This window comes from Takifugu rubripes, chromosome 21 (assembly GCF_901000725.2).
Source record: "Takifugu rubripes chromosome 21, fTakRub1.2, whole genome shotgun sequence".
Lineage (NCBI taxonomy): Eukaryota > Metazoa > Chordata > Actinopteri > Tetraodontiformes > Tetraodontidae > Takifugu > Takifugu rubripes.
This window is the reverse complement of record NC_042305.1, coordinates 19,478,723-19,501,467: the sequence shown is the minus strand read 5'-3', so window position 1 is coordinate 19,501,467 and position 22,745 is coordinate 19,478,723. Positions and strand designations below refer to the sequence as shown.

General features: G+C 48.6%; 2 protein-coding genes across 2 annotated transcripts in view; both read left to right on the top strand.

Moving 5' to 3' along the window:
- The window catches only part of LOC101061924 (NACHT, LRR and PYD domains-containing protein 3-like), a 40,483-nt gene that overhangs the window by 3,035 nt on the left and 14,703 nt on the right, over window positions 1-22,745 (top strand).
- LOC101078569 (NACHT, LRR and PYD domains-containing protein 3-like) lies at window positions 9,801-21,785 on the top strand. The gene is made up of 8 exons (XM_029829262.1): window positions 9,801-10,665; window positions 11,295-11,336; window positions 14,500-16,363; window positions 16,927-17,100; window positions 19,277-19,450; window positions 19,859-20,032; window positions 20,508-20,554; window positions 20,665-21,785. Exons 1-8 carry the CDS (start codon window positions 10,392-10,394, stop codon window positions 21,228-21,230), a joined length of 3,315 nt encoding a protein of 1,104 aa, XP_029685122.1. The 5' UTR covers window positions 9,801-10,391; the 3' UTR covers window positions 21,231-21,785.

Below are 22,745 nucleotides of genomic sequence, written 5' to 3'. Positions count from 1 at the left end.
GGTGTAATAAAGGCATGGATGGAGGTGTAATAAAGGCATGGATGGAGGTGTAATAAAGGCATGGATAGAGGTGTAATAAAGGCATGGATAGAGGGGTAATAAAGGCATGGATAGAGGTGTAATAAAGGCATGGATAGAGGTGTAATAAAGGCATGGATAGAGGGGTAATAAAGGCATGGATAGAGGTGTAATAAAGGCATGGATGGAGGTGTGATAAAGGCATGGACGGAGGTGTAATAAAGGCATGGATAGAGTGACCATCATAACCACTAACGTCATTAAAATGTCATAAATTTAGAGTTAACTGTTACCAAGACACACAGGAAGTGGTCTGACTGAGGAGGCATGCTTAGGGTTAGGGTTAACCCATCCTTCCAGATGAAGCTGCACCGCCTTTTCTTAGAATGGAGGTTTGTCTCCTATCAAGTTCAGAACTCATGATCAACCCTTCGGACCTGCTGAGACCCGCCACCACTTTCATTGTTTTTCCTGATCTGGAATCAGTGAAACTTGATCCAGTCTGAAATTTTGAGCGTCAGATCTCAACAGCAGCATCAACAGCAAATTGCTGCAGCGTCAGTCTGAAAGAATTCCAGTCGTACCTGCTTTAAAAGCTCTTCTGAGTTCTTTACTTAAGTTTTTGGGATTGTTTTACTCCAGTGATGCTGTTCTTGTCTTTTTGAAATGTGAAGCCCAACTGGACCTGAGAAGAAGATAAACTGTAAAACATCAGCTCAAAGCACTCTGGAATAAATATATAATATATTCATATCTGCTGAATATATCGACTAACATGTGCATGTATATTTTGCTTTTAGGTCCCACATGTGAACACGTCCCCATCGGCTCTCATCAATCAAACCTTCAGTCAAACCTGAGGAGCAAGTTTATGTGTGTGCAGGAAGGCTGTGATGAGAAGGCAGACGAGCAACGGCTGGACGACGTCTACACACAGCTGTACGTCACCACCGGTGGCGACATACACATCAATGCTCAGCACGAGGTCACTCAGATTGACATGGTTGGGAACCCTTCAGACACAGAACAACCCATTAGTCCCAGTGACCTGTTTACACCTCCAGCTGGGAAAGATAAACCCATAAGAACTGTTCTGACCAACGGAAATGCAGGAATTGGCAAAACCTTTCTAATCCGCAAGTTTGTGTTGGACTGGGCAGAACAACGAGCCAATCAAGACGTGCATCTCATATTGCCGTTCACCTTTCGCCAGCTGAACCTGTTGAGGGGGAGACGCCGATCCTTGGCTGAACTCGCTCATAAGTGCATCCAAGAGCCCAGGGCCATTCAAATAGAGGCTCTTAACAGCATCTTTACAGCTCTGCAGTCATCAGGAGATGCCAATTTTGACAATTGTAAATTCAAGCTTCTGTTTATCTTGGATGGGCTGGATGAGAGCCGACTAGAAATGGACACCAGAACCAATGAATTCCAGGAGGCGGATATAGATGTGAAGGCACCGTGCTCGGTGGAGGTCCTGCTCACAAACCTCATTAACAGAAGTCTTCTCCCCTCCGCTCGACTCTGGATAACCACGAGGCCCGCGGCAGCCAATCAGATCCATCCGGATTTTGTGGACATGAGGACAGAGGTGCGAGGGTTTACTGACGTGCAGAAGGAAGAGTACTTTAGGAGGAAGTTCAAGGAGGAGGAGCAGGCGTGCAGGATCATCTCTCACATCAAGGCATCTCGAAGCCTCCATATCATGTGTCACATCCCAATCTTCTGCTGGGTCACTGCAAAGGTTTTTGAGGATGTGTTGAAGATGCGAGAAGAGCTGCCCAAGACTCTCACAGCGATGTACATCTCCTTCCTGGTTGTTCAGTTCTCACCGAAAAAACAAGAGAGGAGACGGGAAAGGTCCACAATGGAGTCCAGAGAGCTGTGAGATGATTCCAATTCTGGCAAAGCTGGCATTTAAACAACTGCAGAAAGGCAATGTGATCTTCTACGAGTGCGATCTAAGAGACTGTGGCATCACCGTCAGGTCGGCTGATGCCTACTCAGGAGTGTTCACGCAGATGTTCAGAAGGGAGCAAGGACTGTTCAAGGAGGAGGTGTTCTGCTTTGTCCATCTGAGTGTTCAGGAGTTTCTCGCTGCTCTTCATGCACATTTGACATTCACCAAGTCTGGCACCAACATACTGTCAGAAACACCAACCTCATTACGTTATTTACTCTCTAAACTGCCCAACTCCAAAATCAAACAGGCTGATTTTTACCAGTGTGCGGTGGACGAGGCCTTGCAAAATGAAAAAGGACACCTGGACCTGTTCCTGCGGTTCCTTTTGGGTCTTTCTCTGCCGACCAATCAGGCTCTTCTACGAGGTCTAATTAACGGTGAAGGCAGCTCAGAGCCCAATCAGGAAATCATTGGCTACATCAAGGAGAAGATTGGAGAGAATCTGTCCTCAGAGAGAATCATCAACCTGTTCCACTGTCTGAACGAGCTGAACGATAGTTCACTGGTCCAGGAGGTTCAACAGAACCTCAGATCCAGAAGATTGACAACAGAAAGTCTCTCCTCTGCTCAGTGGTCAGCTCTTGGCTTCATATTACTGTCCTCAGGACAAGACCTGGAGATGTTTGACCTGAAGAAATACTCTGCTTCAGAGTGGGTTCTTCTGAGGCTGCTGCCAGTGGTCACAGCCTGCAGAAAAGCCCTGTAAGTGTTCTGCAGGTGTCTGCAGGTGTTCTGCAGGTGTCTGCAGGTGTCTGCAGGTGTCTGCAGGTGTCTGCAGGTGTCTGTAGGTGTCTGCAGGTGTTCTGCAGGTTTTCTGCAGGTGTTCTGCATGTGTCTGCAGGTGTTCTGCAGGTGTTCTGCAGGTGTCTGCAGGTGTTCTGCAGGTGTTCTGCAGGTGTCTGCAGGTGTTCTGCATGTGTCTGCAGGTGTTCTGCAGGTGTTCCGCAGGTGTCTGCAGGTGTCTGCAGGTGTCTGCAGGTGTTCTGCAGGTGTTCTGCAGGTGTCTGCAGGTGTCTGCAGGTGTCTGCAGGTGTCTGCAGGTGTCTGCAGGTGTTCTGCAGGTGTTCTGCAGGTGTTCTGCAGGTGCAGGTGTTCCGCATGTGTCTGCAGGTGTCTGCAGGTGTCTGCAGGTGTTCTGCAGGTGTTCTGCAGGTGTCTGCAGGTGTCTGCAGGTATCTGCAGGTGTTCTGCAGGTGTCTGCAGGTGTCTGTAGGTGTCTACGGGTGTTCTGCAGGTGTCTACAGGTGTCTGCAGGTGTCTGCATGTGTCTGCAGGTGTTCTGCAGGTGTTCTGCAGGTGTCTGCAGGTGTCTGCAGGTGTCTGCAGGTGTTCTGCAGGTGTTCTGCAGGTGTCTGCAGGTGTTCTGCAGGTGTCTGCAGGTGTCTGCAGGTGTTCTGCAGGTGTTCTGCAGGTGTCTGCAGGTGTCTGCAGGTATCTGCAGGTGTTCTGCATGTGTCTGCAGGTGTCTGCAGGTGTCTGCATGTGTCTGCAGGTGTTCTGCAGGTGTTCTGCAGGTGTCTGCAGGTGTCTGCGGTGTTCTGCAGGTGTCTGCAGGTGTCTGCAGGTGTTCTGCAGGTGTCTGCAGGTGTCTGCAGGTGGTCTGCAGGTGTTCTGCAGGTGTTCTGCAGGTGTCTGCAGGTGTTCTGCAGGTGTCTGCAGGTGTCTGCAGGTGTCTGCAGGTGTTCTGCAGGTGTCTGCATGTGTCTGCAGGTGTTCTGCAGGTGTTCTGCAGGTGTCTGCAGGTGTCTGCAGGTGTTCTGCAGGTGTCTGCAGGTGTCTGCAGGTGTCTGCAGGTGTCTGCATGTGTCTGCAGGTGTTCTGCATGTGTCTGCAGGTGTTCTGCAGGTGTTCTGCAGGTGTCTGCAGGTGTCTGCAGGTGTCTGCAGGTGTTCTGCAGGTGTTCTGCAGGTGTCTGCAGGTGTTCCGCATGTGTCTGCAGGTGTCTGCAGGTGTCTGCAGGTGTTCTGCAGGTGTTCTGCAGGTGTCTGCAGGTGTCTGCAGGTATCTGCAGGTGTTCTGCAGGTGTCTGCAGGTGTCTGTAGGTGTCTGCGGGTGTTCTGCAGGTGTCTACAGGTGTCTGCAGGTGTCTGCATGTGTCTGCAGGTGTTCTGCATGTGTCTGCAGGTGTTCTGCAGGTGTTCTGCAGGTGTCTGCAGGTGTCTGCAGGTGTTCTGCAGGTGTCTGCAGGTGTCTGCATGTGTCTGTAGGTGTCTGCGGGTCTTCTGCAGGTGTCTACAGGTGTCTGCAGGTGTCTGCAGGTGTCTGCAGGTGTTCTGCAGGTGTTCTGCAGGTGTTCTGCAGGTGTCTGCAGGTGTCTGCAGGTGTTCAGCAGGTGTCTGCAGGTGTCTACAGGTGTCTGCAGGTGTCTGCAGGTGTCTGCAGGTGTTCTGCAGGTGTTCTGCAGGTGTTCTGCAGGTGTCTACAGGTGTTCAGCAACACGCATCACATCTGGCAGCGTTTTAGGCAGTCGCAGTAGTTACTCCAAGAACTGATTTCATTCCGTATCATTGCAGCTTCCGTCCTCATAAAGGTCAACTAAAGAAATAAGCCTGCGTCCCTGATTGTGCAGGAGAGAACCAGAAGGATTTCCTGCTTTCTTCTTCTTTTCTTTTTTCAGGTTGAGTCACTGCAATCTGAGGGAGAGGAGTTGTGAAGCTCTGTCCCCCGTCCTCAGCGCCTCCTCCTCTAGTCTGCTAGAGCTGGACCTGAGTGACAATGACCTGAGGGATTCAGGGCTGAACAAGCTCTCTGTTGGTCTGAAGAGTCCAAACTGCCGGCTGGAGATCCTCAGGTTAGTGCTCCTTATCAGCATCATCAGTTTTTCTAAATGGCAGCTTGAAATGTTGGTTATCTTCCAAAAAGAGGAAATATCTTTACCAAAAATGCCGACCAGCCGACCACTGTTCACTCCCACAGCTTTTAAAATGACTTAGTCTGGTTCTGGTTCCTGTGCTTCGCTCCCCAGTCAGGTCCAGGCCCCGACACACGACCCAGAACTTTGCATAAATGAGCTGTTAATTAGTGAGCAATGTGTGTGTGTGTTTGTGTGTGTGCGTGTGTGTGTATGTATGTGTGTGTGTGAGTGTGTGTGTGTGTGTGTGCGTGCGTGTGTGTGTGTGTGTGTATGTGTGTGTGTGTGTGTGTGCGTGTGTGTGTATGTGTGTATGTATGTGTGTGTGTGTGTGTGTGTGTATGTGTGTGTCTGTGTGCGTGTGTGTGTGTGTGTGGTGTGTGTGTGTGAGTGTGAGTGTGAGTGTGTGTGTGTGTGTGTGAGTGTGTGTGTGTGTGGTGGATGTGTGTGTGGTGGTTGTGTGTGTGTGCGTGTGTGTGTGTGTGGTGTGTGTGTGTGTGTGTGTGTGTGTGTGTGTGTGTGGTGGATGTGTGTGTGTGTGTGTGTGTGTGTGTGTGTGTGTGTGGTGGATGTGTGTGTGTGTGTGTGTGTGTGTGTGTGTGTGTGTGGTGGATGTGCTTGCATGCAGGTTATCGGGCTGTCTCATCACAGCAGAAGGATGTTCTTCTCTGGCCTCAGCGTTGAGGTCCAACCCAACCCATCTAAAAGAACTGGACCTGAGCTTCAACCATCCTGGAGATGATGGAACGAAGCAGCTCTCTGCTGTTCTGGAGGATCCAGAGTTGAGCCTGGAGGTTCTCAGGTAGATGCAAACACCCTCCCTAAAATGAAGACCTGATACTATTTATTGATGAGCATGGAGACCTTCCAGACGTTCGGTGGTTCAAGCAGCACATTGTGAGATCTGAACCACCTCTGAGCAGAGAGATGTGATGCTTTCTGGACCTTCAGGGTACGAGAACCCACATAAGGGAGAATAAAAGGGTCACGTCAGAGATACAAAAGATCAGGTGATGCCAGCACAACCATCTGGGCTGCAGCCACTGCCTGTGAGGGAATCCTTAGAGAGAAATAGGCAAAGTTCTCCTCCATGACGTTGGCATATGGAGAGATGTCACAAATCCAGCTCTGAGGTTCACAAACCGAATCAAGAGCAAACCGGTTCAGGCCGACCCAAAGTCAGGGACGAACAGTGTAGAGCTCAAGGTTGAGGTGGCATCTGTTGAACCTCTGTCCTGCCTTGGATTTCATTTCCTCTGTGTCTTCTCCCAATCCAGACTGGACCATTGTGGGAAAGAGAGACTTAAGAGTGGTGTGAAGAAGTGTAAGTGATCAACTTGATGCGTCAGCACGTCACGCTCTGAAAAAAGCAGCAGTTAGTGGACTCAGTTGTGTTTCATGAGCTGGTTCCTGGTTCCTCCTCTCTCCCTTTAGATCACTGTGAGCTCAGCGTGGACACCAACACCGTCCACAGGTCAATCCAAGTGTCCAACAACAGGGTGATGAGGGCAGTGGCCGAGGACCAACCATATCCAGCCCATCCAGAGAGGTTTGAGGACTGTATCCAGCTGCTGTGTAGCAACAGCCTAACTGGTCGCTGTTACTGGGAGGTGGAGTGGACAGGACGGGTTTACATTTCTGTAGCATACAAAAAGATCCGGAGACATGGAATCAGTCCCCAAAGCCTGTTTGGAAGGAATCAGCAGTCTTGGAGCCTTGAGTGTTCTGACTTAGGTTACTTTGTCCTCCACAATGACAAAAGGGTAGCCCTCCTCACCTTCTCATCCACTGATCCTCGGAGAGTCGCCGTCTATGTGAACTACCCCGCTGGCACTGTGACCTTCTACAGAATCACCACCGACACCCTGGTCCACCTCTATACCTTCAAAACCACATTCACTGAACCGCTGTTCCCCGGCTTTGGCTTTGGTTTATGGTCTTGGTTCGTGCCCGGGTCCTCGGTGCATTTGTGTTCGACCGCAGGAGAAGCTTCCGTCTGAAGAAACACGAGGGTTGAGCTCACGGCCTGAATATGAGTTCTAGACCTGCTGGATGTTCATCATGAAGGTCCCGTCTGTCCAACCAACCTCATCTTTCCTATTGCTGATTCCACAGGTTGTCAGGAGAGAGCAACGTGATCCTAGCAAAACTGGCTGTTTTTCTACACCTTTGTCCTTTATTTTTAATTTTCCTGGTGAGATTAAACCTCTTTTTCCAAAGCGACTCAGCCAAGTTGGCCTCATCCTTCATGATCACCACGAGAACTCACAGATGTAAACAGTAACATAGATCCCAAGAGGAGACCGAGAGCTTAGAACGGAGAAGAGACAAAATTAACATCCAACATCAGAAAAGCAATGTCAATTCTCACTCAGATACATTTTTAAGGGTCTTGAATTGTCCAAGCGTGAACTATGGGGTGTTTAGAATGTTATTCCACAGCCAGCTAAATAATCATAGAGCTCTGGAAAGGCTGCCATCTAGTGGAGCAAATGTTGTAGGCACCATATAACACAACTGTGATCATCAGTATAAATCTGTATTCTAAAAAACAGCATCTTCAGAGTCGCCCTCGACTTAAAAATAATCTCATGGTGAATCACAATACAAGAGGAAACAGCATCTGCATGTTGTCAAGAGGACATTTCTGATATTCCAATATTTATGTTTTTAACTGTGTGCTGATCACGGCCATGCTGGGGGGGGGGTGAAGGTCTAGAACAGCACCGGACTCGTGACTAAAGACGACACAAAAGCAGTCCGGGATTTTTGACCACAATTCCAATGAAGCAGGAATCAGAAATAAACTGGATCACAGTGGGATTGTGGAGCACGTCTGAGATGTTCAGCCATCGTAGCTCTGGTGCAGTAAAGATGAAGTATTCTACATATACGGCTGAATATATAGTTAGAACTAAATGCATCAGTGAGGCCTTCCTTCCTCTCACAGCATCATTAACAGCTTCACAGGCTGAAACAGGCCATTGATATTTAGACTATTGATCAACGGCTGCTCCTGTTAGGAGAATCAATAGAAGAATCAGGTCGTGCCCCCACAATAGAACATGGCTGCACGAGTGTGCACTGTAGCGCACGGCGCACTTCCTGCACCTCCCACCTCCATGATCTCACTGTCAGGGGATCAACCTTTGCCAGAGGAGCCACTCTGTGCCGCTCCGCCCCCACGGTGAGGGCGTCTACGGTCTGCGGCCTCCACCCGTCTCAACGCTGTGCCACTCCGCCCCCACGGCGAGGGCGTCCGCGGCCTGCGGCCTCCGCCCGTCTCAACGCTGTGCCGCTCCGCCCCCACGGCGAGGGCGTCCGCGGCCTGCGGCCTCCGCCCGTCTCAACGCTGTGCCGCTCCGCCCCCAAGGCGAGGGCGTCCGCGGCCTGCGGCCTCCGCCCGTCTCAACTCTGTGCCGCTCCGCCCCCATGGCGAGGGCGTCCGCGGTCTGCGGCCTCCGCCCGTCTCAACTCTGTGCCGCTCCGCCCCCATGGCGAGGGCGTCCGCGGTCTGCGGCCTTCGCCCATCTCAACACTGTGCCGCTCCGCCCCCATGGTGAGGGCAGGCCGTCCCGTCTAGAGCGGAGCGTGAACATCTGTGAGGGCTTTGAAGAGTTCCTGTGTGAGACACCTGGTGATGTGACCAGTGTCACCACTGTGTCCTCCACAGCCTTGATGGGGCTGAAGAACAGGTGACCCGACAGCATGGACCCGCTACACCTGCCTCAGGTAACCGTCTTGGTGGCGTCGCTCTAGAACGGAACCGTTTCATTCAGGGTGGCGCCGACGGCGATATGAAGCTGTTCAAACTGTCGACAGCAGAGCGGAGTGTGTTTGGGTCATGGTGGTGGAATTTTACTGCTGCTGAGTGTTTGAGTGGTGTGTGTGTGTGAGTGTGTGTGTGTGTGAGTGAGTGTGAGTGTGTGTGTGTGCGTGTGTGTGTGTGTGTGCGTGTGCTGTATGAGTGGTGTGTGTTTGTGTGTGTGTGTGCGTGTGCTGTCCATTCTAATATCAATATCAGATCGATGTTTTTGTTTGTTCCTGTTTGTCATCAACAATGCCGCCTTGTCTCCAGATCCCTCAGAACTACTTGAGTCGCCCTGATCACAACTGTTTCATGCAGCTTTGTTCTTTTCTTTGATTCTAGACAACGTGCTCGTGTTCTTTGATGATCTGTGCTACTGTATCAGAACCTGCTACTAATCACGACCCTGGAAAGATGCAGCTCGATGGCACATGCGCTGCCTTTGTTCCTAAAGTCTTTGATGTCTTCTGTCATATGTTTCTTTAGGCTGATTCTGAAACTTTGGCTTTTGTCCACTTTCGTTGGTCCACGTTACTAATATGGGTATTATGGGCTGTCCCAGTCCCGGTCGTTGGCCTGTCAAATGTCACTTTGGAGCAGTTCCATCAGCCAACTAAACCAATTCAAGTTAGTTGCCATTTCAAAATAAAGAGTTCAGAGTTAAGGGGTCTCACATTTGGGAGGTGCGTTTGGGCCCCATGTGACTAAAGCAGCTTTGAGAGAGAAGGTTGATGTAGGTTCATCCAGAAAATGATCAAAACAGCTTTCTGTGATCTGCTCCCCCACAACTATCATTGGTCCTCTCTCTGTCTGATTTCCTGTCCCGTTACTGACAACCAACTTTGGACCATCGTTAATGACTCATTCAACCTTTAAACCATCTCCTGAACGATGGTGTTTGGGGACGGAGGCTCTAAATCAGGGGGCTCACACTTTTTCAGCATGCGAGCTACTTACAAAATGACCAAGTCAAAGTGATCTACCCACCACAAAAATGCAAAACATTAATTATTTTCAAATGTATTGAGGATTATTTGTATGTACAGTTGATGTACTTTGCTTAACTGAATGAGCCAATATGGCAAAACACACATAATAATTAACTATTAACCTTTTTTTGTAATTACCTAAGTTTACTTTGCTGACGGGCACTGAACTGAACCAGCCAGGGAGGCACAGGGACCGTAGCTGCTGACAGCCTCACCCACACCTCCAGATGTTCATCAGTCACCGTGCAACGCTTTTTGGACTTCATCATCTTCATGTAGAAAGTAGATGTTTGCACTGGCCGATATGAAAGTGATCTGTTTTTGTCTTCTTACTTGGTCCCGCTCCCTCAGTCATTTTGATGACCATCAGCTTTAGCGGTGGCTTAAAATCAGAGGTAATTGGCTGAATAGTTTAGCGCTTCTGATTGGCTGCCCTGTATGTCAATCAAGTCACGGGACTGCTGATAGGCTGACGTCGTTCTGCTGCACTCAGCGCCGTTGTTTGCACGTGATTGGTCGCCTGATTGTCAACTTCAGTTGTCATCTCACTGGCTGCCCTGTACATCAATCACGTGACGGGTGAATGATCGGCTGATATTTTTAAATGTCACGCCGCGATCGACCGACCGGTAGATCCCGATCGACCGGTCGATCGGGATCGACGTAATAGGCACTCCTGCTCTATAGAGAAGACGTGAAGTTCACTCCTGAAATGTTCCTTCACTCACTTGATTGCAGGTCTACTGCCAGCAGGACGCTACAATGGCCCAAGAGATCCTGCTGAAGGTTCTGGAGAATTTAACTGAGGAAGAATTCAATAAATTCAAATTTTACCTGAAAGATCCTGGAATCATGGGAGGCTTCAACCCGATTAAAAACTACCAACTAGAGACCAGAGAGAGGACGGTCGTTGTGGATTTGATGGTGAAGGCTAACAAAGATCAAGGAGCCGTGGAAGTCACCAAGAAGATTTTAGAGAAGATACCTCGGAACGACATTCTGCAAAATCTTTCAGCTGTCAGTTCAGATCCAACAGGTCAGTGACGCTTGTTTCAGTTTCTGTTCTAAAGCCTTTAATGCAGGCGAGTTCAGGACCAACAGACTGGGGAACTCATTCATCCCCCGAGCCATCAGGCTGTTCAACTCCTCACAGGGGGGGAGGAGGGCCAACAGGAGAACTGGAACATTTTTATAGTTTTATATTTATATTCATATTCTATTTTTAATTTATTCTATTTTATTTCTTATTTTATTATATTTTTATTATCTTTAATAGGTTTGATGGGGTGTAATGGTGGTGGGTAATTTTGTACAGTGCTGTACGTTTCTTTGGAGATGCTAATTTCCCTGATGGACCCCCCCTAAAGGGATCAATAAAGTACTCTGAATCTTGAATCTTGAGGTCAAAGGTTAAACTGTTTCTCTAGTTGGTTATCAGTGTTGCTGAGTGTCAAGGTGGTCAGTTTTGCTGCACAGCATCTATGCGTAGTGGAGAATAAGCAAGTGAATCCCTTCATTGACTTTAGCCAGGTGGTATAATCTTTATTATAGGAACAGGAACTACTCAGCTTCCCGCGCTCTTAACCAGAACATATAAGGAGCAACAACGTCACATTCTACAGGTGACATAAACATTGTATGATGGTGGGTTTCTTCTTTGTACAGTCTCAATGGTTGTACCTGGCTGTGTGCTCTCAGTCTGTCCAGGTAAGGGCTCAGCACCATCATTTGGTATATATTGACATAATCCATTTTTGTCCTTGTCATCAACATAAATTTCCCTTTTATCATTGACCTTGGGGTGCAGCTCCCAATCACTATACCTAATGTATGACTCACAATTCTGTGTTTCTTTTTTCCGTTCCAGTCTTGGTTGTGAACTTCACCAATCTGTGTTTCTGAACCTTTTCTTTCTCTGGATAATACACCAGGTACGCTGGGCTGTTTTTATCATAGCCCACAAAAATACCCTGCTCACACTTAGAGTCTAATTTCCCTTTGTCTAAGTGTTTGTAGGCATAGCATAGTGATCCAAATTTTTGCATTTTAGCTATGTTTGGTTCTTTTCCTGTAAATAGCTCGTATGGCATTTTCTTTGTTCGCCTACTGTAGCATCTGTTTCTAACATAAGCAGCTGTCTGTACAGCATAGTTCCAAAGTGTATTTGGTCAGTTACTTTCTAACAGTAGGCACCTGCCCATTTCATATAGGGTGCGTCAGCCTCTTTCTGCTGTACCATTACGATGGGGTGAATAGGGTGCAGACCTTTCATGTCTGATTCTATTCTTAATTAATAGTGTCTGGAAGTCTTTACTTGTGTATTCTGTGCCATTATCAGATCGAATACATCGGACCTCTCCATATGGAGCTACATCTGCCAAGAAACACTCCGTTGCTTGCACTGCATCACTTTTAGCTTTTAGAAAATATATCATCATGGTACCTGAATAATCATCTGTAAAAGATTGGGCATATCTGTAGCCCCCTATGCTAGGTGTTTGCATGGGACCTGCTAGATCAGTGTAAACTAACTCTAAGGGTTTCTTATCCTTTGTTCTAGGTTCTTTGTTTCTTGTCTGGGTGAATTTTCCCTTTGTGCACACTTCACATAATTGTGTCTGTCTGACTACACTTCCCTTTATCGCCATCCCTTTCACAAGACCTTATAACTTTTGTCGTCATCGTAATTACAATGACCTAGTATTTCATGCCAGGTTTGAGCATCATGACATACTTTACATTGGTCGACATTGTCTTCTTTTGATGACAAGTAATACAAGTTACCACTCTGGTGGATGTCAAATCTGTTACCGTTCCTGGTGACCATTCGGCTGTCCCCCTTTTGGAAGGTGATTGTCGCTGCTCCATTTGTGGTCCTTGCCACAGAAAAGATGTCATGCGGGTATGTAGGGGTGTATAAATCCTCTCTTAGATGTGCTCTGTGCTGTTGTCCAGCGTTGTCAAGTAGGCAGATTGTCGCCGTTCCTCTTCTTTGTGCTATTCCTCTGAACTTTGTTCCGTCGACTAACTCCACTGAGTGTGAGTCAGGTTGGAAAGTGTCATTGAAGCTCTCAAACTTCGTGACCTCCTCCGTCCTCAGGCCCTCAAAGCAGGTCAGGAAAAACCTGGAGAAACCTGGAGGAGATCCACAGCTGAGGGATCCGTCTCCCTGGGACGGGCAGACGTGCAGCAGAGGCCACGTGCACAGAGCACATCAGCATTAACAGTAATATAGCAGGTCCAGGTGCATCTTCAGACGTCCTCATCAGAGATGTGGCCCACCTTCATCCTCCGGGTCCTGATGGAGCGAATCCAGGATCAGCAAGACCAGAGAAAACCAAGACCGGCAATATGTGCATTTATGTAGGAGAATATGGGAACGGGCAGGAGAGGACAGACGGGCCATGCTGTAATAAAGGCATGGATAGAGGTGTAAAAAAGGCATGGATAGAGGTGTAATAAAGGCATGGATAGAGGTGTGATAAAGGCATGGATAGAGGTGTGATAAAGGCATGGATAGAGGTGTGATGAAGGCATGGATAGAGGTGTGATGAAGGCATGGATAGAGGTGTGATAAGGGCATGGATAGAGGTGTAATAAAGGCATGGATAGAGGTGTAATAAAGGCATGGATAGAGGTGTGATGAAGGCATGGATAGAGGTGTAATAAAGGCATGGACAGAGGTGTAATAAAGGCATGGATAGAGGTGTAAGAAAGGCATGGATAGAGGTGTGATAAAGGCATGGATAGAGGTGTGATAAGGGCATGGATAGAGGTGTGATGAAGGCATGGATAGAGGTGTAATAAAGGCATGGACAGAGGTGTAATAAAGGCATGGACAGAGGTGTAATAAAGGCATGGACGGAGGTGTAATAAAGGCATGGACAGAGGTGTAATAAAGGCATGGACAGCGGTGTAATAAAGGCATGGACAGAGGTGTAATAAAGGCATGGACAGAGGTGTAATAAAGGCATGGACGGAGGTGTAATAAAGGCATGGACGGAGGTGTAATAAAGGCATGGACGGAGGTGTAATAAAGGCATGGACGGAGGTGTGATAAAGGCATGGACGGAGGTGTGATAAAGGCATGGACGGAGGTGTGATAAAGGCATGGATAGAGGTGTGATAAGGGCATGGATAGAGGTGTGATGAAGGCATGGACGGAGGTGTGATAAAGGCATGGACGGAGGTGTAATAAAGGCATGGATAGAGGTGTAATAAAGGCATGGATAGAGGTGTAATAAAGGCATGGATAGAGGTGTAATAAAGGCATGGATAGAGGTGTAATAAAGGCATGGATAGAGTGACCATCATAACGACTAACGTCATTAAAATGTCATAAATTTAGAGTTAACTGTTACCAAGACACACAGGAAGTGGTCTGACTGAGGAGGCATGCTTAGGGTTAGGGTTAACCCATCCTTCCAGATGAAGCTGCACCGCCTTTTCTTGGAATAGAGGTTTGTCTCCTATCAAGTTCAGAACTCATGATCAACCCTTCGGACCTGCTGAGACCCGCCACCACTTTCATTGTTTTTCCTGATCTGGAATCAGTGAAACTTGATCCAGTCTGAAACTTTGAGCGTCAGATCTCAACAGCAGCATCAACAGCAAATTGCTGCAGCGTCAGTCTGAAAGAATTCCAGTCGTACCTGCTTTAAAAGCTCTTCTGAGTTCTTTACTTAAGTTTTTGGGATTGTTTTACTCCAGTGATGCTGTTCTTGTCTTTTTGAAATGTGAAGCCCAACTGGACCTGAGAAGAAGATAAACTGTAAAACATCAGCTCAAAGCACTCTGGAATAAATATATAATATATTCATATCTGCTGGATATATCGACTAACACATGTGCATGTATATTTTGCTTTAAGGTCCCACATGTGAACACGTCCCCATCGACTCTCATCAATCAAACCTTCAGTCAAACCTGAGGAGCAAGTTTATGTGTGTGCAGGAAGGCTGTGATGAGAAGGTAGACGAGCAACGGCTGGACGACGTCTACACACAGCTGTACGTCACCACCGGTGGCGACATACACATCAATGCTCAGCACGAGGTCACTCAGATTGACATGGTTGGGAACCCTTCAGACACAGAACAACCCATTAGTCCCAGTGACCTGTTTACACCTCCAGCTGGGAAATATAAACCCATAAGAACTGTTCTGACCAACGGAAATGCAGGAATTGGCAAAACCTTTCTAATCCACAAGTTTGTGTTGGACTGGGCAGAACAACGAGCCAATCAAGACGTGCATCTCATATTGCCGTTCACCTTTCGCCACCTGAACCTGTTGAGGGGGAGACGCCTATCCTTGGCCGAACTCACTCATAAGTGCATCCAAGAGTCCAGGGCCATTCAAATAGAGGCTCTTAACAGCATCTTTACAGCTCTGCAGTCATCAGGAGACGCCAATTTTGACAATTGTAAATTCAAGCTTCTGTTTATCTTGGATGGGCTGGATGAGAGCCGACTAGAAATGGACACCAGAACCAATGAATTCCAGGAGGCGGATATAGATGTGAAGGCACCGTGCTCGGTGGAGGTCCTGCTCACAAACCTCATTAACAGAAGTCTTCTCCCCTCCGCTCGACTCTGGATAACCACGAGGCCCGCGGCAGCCAATCAGATCCATCCGGATTTTGTGGACATGAGGACAGAGGTGCGAGGGTTTACTGACGTGCAGAAGGAAGAGTACTTTAGGAGGAAGTTCAAGGAGGAGGAGCAGGCGTGCAGGATCATCTCTCACATCAAGGCATCTCGAAGCCTCCATATCATGTGTCACATCCCAATCTTCTGCTGGGTCACTGCAAAGGTTTTTGAGGATGTGTTGAAGATGCGAGAAGAGCTGCCCAAGACTCTCACAGCGATGTACATCTCCTTCCTGGTTGTTCAGTTCTCACCGAAAAACAAGAGAGGAGACGGGAAAGCTCCACAATGGAGTCCAGAGAGCTGTGAGATGATTCCAATTCTGGCAAAGCTGGCATTTGAACAACTGCAGAAAGGCAATGTGATCTTCTACGAGTCCGATCTAAGAGACTGTGGCATCACCGTCAGGTCGGCTGATGCCTACTCAGGAGTGTTCACGCAGATGTTCAGAAGGGAGCGAGGACTGTTCAAGGAGGAGGTGTTCTGCTTTGTCCATCTGAGTGTTCAGGAGTTTCTCGCTGCTCTTCATGTACATTTGACATTCACCAAGTCTGGCACCAACATACTGTCAAAAAAAACAACCTTATTACGTTATTTACGCTCTAAACTGTTCAACATCAAAATCAAACAGGCTGATTTTTACCAGTGTGCGGTGGACAAGGCCTTGCAAAGTGAAAAAGGACACCTGGACCTGTTCCTGCGGTTCCTTTTGGGTCTTTCTCTGCCGACCAATCAGGCTCTTCTACGAGGTCTAATTAACGGTGAAGGCAGCTCAGAGCCCAATCAGGAAATCATTGGCTACATCAAGAGGAAGATTGGAGAGAATCTGTCCTCAGAGAGAATCATCAACCTGTTCCACTGTCTGAACGAGCTGAACGATAGTTCACTGGTCCAGGAGGTTCAACAGAACCTCAGATCTGGAAGATTGACAACAGAAAGTCTCTCCCCTGCTCAGTGGTCAGCTCTTGGCTTCATATTACTGTCCTCAGGACAAGACCTGGAGATGTTTGACCTGAAGAAATACTCTGCTTCAGAGTGGGTTCTTCTGAGGCTGCTGCCAGTGGTCACAGCCTGCAGAAAAGCCCTGTAAGTGTTCTGCAGGTGTTCTGCAGGTGTCTGCAGGTGTCTGCAGGTGTTCTGCAGGTGTCTGCAGATGTTCTGCAGGTGTCTGCAGATGTTCTGCAGGTGTCTGCAGGTGTGTGCAGGTGTCTGCAGGTGTTCTGCAGGTGTCTGCAGGTGTTCTGCAGGTGTCTGCAGGTGTTCTGCAGGTGTCTGCAGGTGTTCTGCAGGTGTTCTGCAGGTGTTCTGCATGTGTCTGCAGGTGTCTGCAGGTGTTCTGCAGGTGTCTGCAGGTGTTCAGCAGGTGTCTGCAGGTGTCTGCAGGTGTCTGCAGGTGTTCTGCAGGTGTTCTGCAGGTGTTCTGCAGGTGTCTGCAGGTGTCTGCAGGTGTTCTGCAGGTGTTCAGCAACACGCATCACATCTGGCAGCGTTTTAGGCAGTCGCAGTAGTTACTCCAAGAACTGATTTCATTCCGTATCATTGCACCTTCCGTCCTCATAAAGGTCAACTAAAGAAATAAGCCTGCGTCCCTGATTGTGCAGGAGAGAACCAGAAGGATTTCCTGCTTTCTTCTTCTTTTCTTTTTTCAGGTTGAGTCACTGCAATCTGACAGAGTGGAGTTGTGAAGCTCTGTCCCCCGTCCTCAGCGCCTCCTCCTCTAGTCTGCTAGAGCTGGACCTGAGTGACAATGAGCTGAGGGATTCAGGGCTGAAAAAGCTCTCTGTTGGTCTGAAGAGTCCAAACTGCCGGCTGAAGATCCTCAGGTTAGTGCTCCTTATCAGCATCATCAGTTTTTCTAAATGGCAGCTTGAAATGTTGGTTATCTTCCAAAAAGAGGAAATATCTTTACCAAAAATGCCGACCAGCCGACCACTGTTCACTCCCACAGCTTTTAAAATGACTTAGTCTGGTTCTGGTTCCTGTGCTTCGCTCCCCAGTCAGGTCCAGGCCCCGACACACGACCCAGAACTTTGCTTAAATGAGCTGTTAATTAGTGAGGATTCTGGAGATGTTGGAACGAAGCAGCTCTCTGCTGTTCTGGAGGATCCAGAGTTGAGCCTGGAGGTTCTCGGGTAGATGCAAACACCCTCCCTAAAATGAAGACCTGATACTATTTACGGATGAGCATGGAGACCTTCCAGACGTTCGCTGGTTCAAGCAATCAGGAAATCATTGGCTACATCAAGGAGAAGATTGGAGAGAATCTGTCCTCAGAGAGAATCATCAACCTGTTCCACTGTCTGAACGAGCTGAACGATAGTTCACTGGTCCAGGAGGTTCAACAGAACCTCAGATCTGGAAGACTGACAACAGAAAGTCTCTCCTCTGCTCAGTGGTCAGCTCTTGGCTTCATATTACTGTCCTCAGGACAAGACCTGGAGATGTTTGACCTGAAGAAATACTCTGCTTCAGAGTGGGTTCTTCTGAGGCTGCTGCCAGTGGTCACAGCCTGCAGAAAAGCCCTGTAAGTGTTCTGCAGGTGTTCTGCAGGTGACTGCAGGTGTTCTGCAGGTGTCTGCAGGTGTTCTGCAGGTGTCTGCAGGTGTCTGCAGGTGTTCTGCAGGTGTCTGCAGGTGTTCTGCAGGTGTCTGCAGGTGTTCTGCAGGTGTCTGCAGGTATCTGCAGGTGTTCTGCATGTGCCTGCAGGTGTTCTGCAGATGTTCTGCAGTTGTTCTGCAGGTGTCTGCAAGTGTTTGCAGGTGTCTGCAGGTGTTCTGCAGGTATCTGCAGGTGTTCTGCAGGTGTCTGCAGGTGTTCTGCAGTTGTTCTGCATGTGACTGCAGGTGTTCTGCAGATGTTCTGCAGTTGTTCTGCAGGTGTCTGCAAGTGTTTGCAGGTGTCTGCAAGTGTTTGCAGGTGTCTGCAAGTGTCTGCAGGTGTTCTGCAGGTGTCCTGCAGAACATCTGCAGGTGTCTGCAGGTGTTCTGCAGGTGTCCTGCAGGTGTCTGCAGGTGTTCTGCAGGTGTCTGCAGGTGTTCTGCAGGTATCTGCAGGTGTTCTGCAGGTGTTCTGCAGATGTTCTGCAGGTGTTCTGCAGGTGTCTGCAGGTGTTCTGCAGGTATCTGCATGTGTTCTGCAGGTGTTCTGCAGATGTTCTGCAGGTGTTCTGCAGGTGTCTGCAGGTGTTCTGCAGTTGTTCTGCAGGTGTCTGCAGGTGTTCTGCAGTTGTTCTGCAGGTGTCTGCAGGTGTTCTGCAGGTGTTCTGCAGGTGTCTGCAGGTGTTCTGCAGGTGTCTGCAAGTGTTTGCAGGTGTTCTGCATGTGCCTGCAGGTGTTCTGCAGATGTTCTGCAGTTGTTCTGCAGGTGTTCTGCAGATGTTCTGCAGGTGTTCTACATGTGTCTGCAGGTGTTCTGCAGGTGTCTGCATGTGTCTGCATGTGTCTGCAGGTGTCTGCAGGTGTCTGCAGGTGTTCTGCAGGTGTCTGCAGGTGTTCTGCAGGTGTTCTGCAGGTGTCTGCAGGTGTCTGCAGGTGTCTGCAGGTGTTCTGTAGGTGTCTGCAGGTGTCTGCAGGTGTCTGCAGGTGTTCTGCAGGTGTTCTGCAGGTGTCTGCAGGTGTCTGCAGGTGTCTGCAGGTGTTCTGTAGGTGTCTGCAGGTGTCTGCAGGTGTTCTGTAGGTGTCTGCAGGTGTCTGCAGGTGTTCTGTAGGTGTCTGCAGGTGTCTGCAGGTGTCTGCAGGTGTCTGCAGGTGTCTGCAGGTGTTCTGTAGGTGTCTGCAGGTGTCTGCAGGTGTCTGCAGGTGTCTGCAGGTGTTCAGCAACACGCATCACATCTGGCAGCGTTTTAGGCAGTCGCAGTAGTTACTCCAAGAACTGATTTCATTCCGTATCATTGCAGCTTCCGTCCTCATAAAGGTCAACTAAAGAAATAAGCCTGCGTCCCTGATTGTGCAGGAGAGAACCAGAAGGATTTCCTGCTTTCTTCTTCTTTTCTTTTTTCAGGTTGAGTGACTGCAATCTGAGGGAGAGGAGTTGTGAAGCTCTGTCCCCCGTCCTCAGCGCCTCCTCCTCTAGTCTGCTAGAGCTGGACCTGAGTGACAATGACCTGAGGGATTCAGGGCTGAACAAGCTCTCTGTTGGTCTGAAGAGTCCAAACTGCCGGCTGGAGATCCTCAGGTTAGTGCTCCTTATCAGCATCATCAGTTTTTCTAAATGGCAGCTTGAAATGTTGGTTATCTTCCAAAAAGAGGAAATATCTTTACCAAAAATGCCGACCAGCCGACCACTGTTCACTCCCACAGCTTTTAAAATGACTTAGTCTGGTTCTGGTTCCTGTGCTTCGCTCCCCAGTCAGGTCCAGGCCCCGACACACGACCCAGAACTTTGCATAAATGAGCTGTTAATTAGTGAGGAATGTGTGTGTGTGTGTGTGTGTGTGTGTGCGTGTGTGTGGTGGGTGTGTGTGTGTGTGTGTGTGTGTGTGTGTGTGTGTGTATGTGTGCGTGTGTGTGTGTGTGTGTGTGGTGGATGTGTGTGTGTGTGTGTGTGTGTGTGTGTGTGTGTGGTGGATGTGCTTGCATGCAGGTTATCGGGCTGTCTCATCACAGCAGAAGGATGTTCTTCTCTGGCCTCAGCGTTGAGGTCCAACCCAACCCATCTAAAAGAACTGGACCTGAGCTTCAACCATCCTGGAGATGATGGAACGAAGCAGCTCTCTGCTGTTCTGGAGGATCCAGAGTTGAGCCTGGAGGTTCTCAGGTAGATGCAAACACCCTCCCTAAAATGAAGACCTGATACTATTTATTGATGACCATGGAGACCTTCCAGACGTTCGGTGGTTCAAGCAGCACATTGTGAGATCTGAACCACCTCTGAGCAGAGAGATGTGATGCTTTCTGGACCTTCAGGGTACGAGAACCCACATAAGGGAGAATAAAAGGGTCACGTCAGAGATACAAAAAGATCAGGTGATGCCAGCACAACCATCTGGCTGCAGCCACTGCCTGTGAGGGAATCCTTAGAGAGAAATAGGCAAAGTTCTCCTCCATGACGTTGGCATATGGAGAGATGTCACAAATCCAGCTCTGAGGTTCACAAACCGAATCAAGAGCAAACCGGTTCAGGCCGACCCAAAGTCAGGGACGAACAGTGTAGAGCTCAAGGTTGAGGTGGCATCTGTTGAACCTCTGTCCTGCCTTGGGTTTCATTTCCTCTGTGTCTTCTCCCAATCCAGACTGGACCATTGTGGGAAAGAGAGACTTAAGAGTGGTCTGAAGAAGTGTAAGTGATCAACTTGATGCGTCAGCACGTCACGCTCTGAAAAAAGCAGCAGTTAGTGGACTCAGTTGTGTTTCATGAGCTGGTTCCTGGTTCCTCCTCTCTCCCTTTAGATCACTGTGAGCTCAGCGTGGACACCAACACCGTCCACAGGTCAATCCAAGTGTCCAACAACTGGATTATGAGGAGAGTGGCCGAGGACCAACCATATCCAGCCCATCCAGAGAGGTTTGATGTCTGTCCACAGCTGCTGTGTAGCAACAGCCTAACTGGTCGCTGTTACTGGGAGGTGGAGTGGACAGGATGGGTTTGGATTTCTGTGGCATACAAAAAGATCTGGAGACATGGAAGCAGTCCCCAAGGCCAGTTTGGAGCGAATCAGCATTCTTGGAGCCTTGAGTGTTCTGACAGCGGTTACTCTGTCCTCCACAATAACAAAAGGGTAGACCTCCCCCCCTTATCATCCACTGGTCCTCGGAGAGTCGCCGTCTATGTGAACTACCCCGCTGGCACTGTGACCTTCTACAGAATCACCACCGACACCCTGGTCCACCTCTATACCTTCAAAACCACATTCATTGAACCGCTGTTCCCCGGCTTTGGCTTTGGTTTATGGTCTTGGTTCGTGCCCGGTTCCTCGGTGCATTTGTGTTCGAACGCAGGAGAAGCTCGCGTCTGAAGAAACACGAGGGTTGAGCTCACGGCCTGAATATGAGTTCTAGACCTGCTGGATGTTCATCATGAAGGTCCCGTCTGTCCAACCAACCTCATCTTTCCTATTGCTGATTCCACAGGTTGTCAGGAGAGAGCAACGTGATCCTAGCAAAACTGGCTGTTTTTCTACACCTTTGTCCTTTATTTTTAATTTTCCTGGTGAGATTAAACCTCTTTTTCCAAAGCGACTCAGCCAAGTTGGCCTCATCCTTCATGATCACCACGAGAACTCACAGATGTAAACAGTAACATAGATCCCAAGAGGAGACAGAGAGCTTAGAACGGACAAGAGACAAAATTAACATCCAACATCAGAAAAGCAATGTCAATTCTCACTCAGATACATTTTTAAGGGTCTTGAATTGTCCAAGCGTGAACTATGGGGTGTTTAGAATGTTATTCCACAGCCAGCTAAATAATCATAGAGCTCTGGAAAGGCTGCCATCTAGTGGAGCAAATGTTGTAGGCACCATATAACACAACTGTGATCATCAGTATAAATCTGTATTCTAAAAAACAAGCATCTTCAGAGTCGCCCTTGACTTAAAAATAATCTCATGGTGAATCACAATACAAGAGGAAACAGCATCTGCATGTTGTCAAGAGGACATTTCTGATATTCCAATATTTATGTTTTTAACTGTAGTGCTGATCACGGCCATGCTGGGGGGGTGAAGGTCTAGAACAGCACCGGACTCGTGACTAAAGACGACACAAAAGCAGTCCGGGATTTTTGACCACAATTCCAATGAAGCAGGAATCAGAAATAAACTGGATCACAGTGGGATTGTGGAGCACGTCTGAGATGTTCAGCCATCGTAGCTCTGGTGCAGTAAAGATGAAGTATTCTACATATACGGCTGAATATATAGTTAGAACTAAATGCATCAGTGAGGCCTTCCTTCCTCTCACAGCATCATTAACAGCTTCACAGGCTGAAACAGGCCATTGATATTTAGACTATTGATCAACGGCTGCTCCTGTTAGGAGAATCAATAGAAAAATCAGGTCGTCAACGCTGTGCCGCTCCGCCCCCACGGCGAGGGCGTCCGCGGTCGGCGGCCTCCACCCGTCTCAACGCTGTCCACGGTGTGAGTGTGTGTGTGTGTTAGTGTGTGTGCTGTATGAGTGGTGTGTGTGTGTGTGTGTGTGTGTGTGAGTGTGTGTGCTGTATGAGTGGTGTGTGTGTGTGTGTGTTTGTGTGTGTGGGTGAGTGCGTGTGTGTGTGTGTGTTAGTGTGTGTGCTGTATGAGTGGTGTGTGTGTGTGTGTGTTAGTGTGTGTGCTGTATGAGTGGTGTATGAGTGGTGTGTGTGTGTGTGTGTGTGTGTGTGTGTGTGCTGTATGAGTGGTGTGTGTGTGTGTGTGTTAGTGTGTGTGCTGTATGAGTGGTGTATGAGTGGTGTGTGTGTGTGTGTGTTAGTGTGTGTGCTGTATGAGTGGTGTATGAGTGGTGTGTGTGTGTGTGTGTTAGTGTGTGT

Bases quoted from the DNA above. Each gene is read 5' to 3' on its own strand.
- LOC101078569 (XM_029829262.1), top strand. From the start codon at position 10,392: ATGGCCCAAGAGATCCTGCTGAAGGTTCTGGAGAATTTAACTGAGGAA. The intron at 20,033-20,507 runs GTAGATGCAAAC...CTCCCAATCCAG, and splicing joins TTGAGCCTGGAGGTTCTCAG to ACTGGACCATTGTGGGAAAG. The intron at 20,555-20,664 runs GTAAGTGATCAA...CTCTCCCTTTAG, and splicing joins TAAGAGTGGTCTGAAGAAGT to ATCACTGTGAGCTCAGCGTG.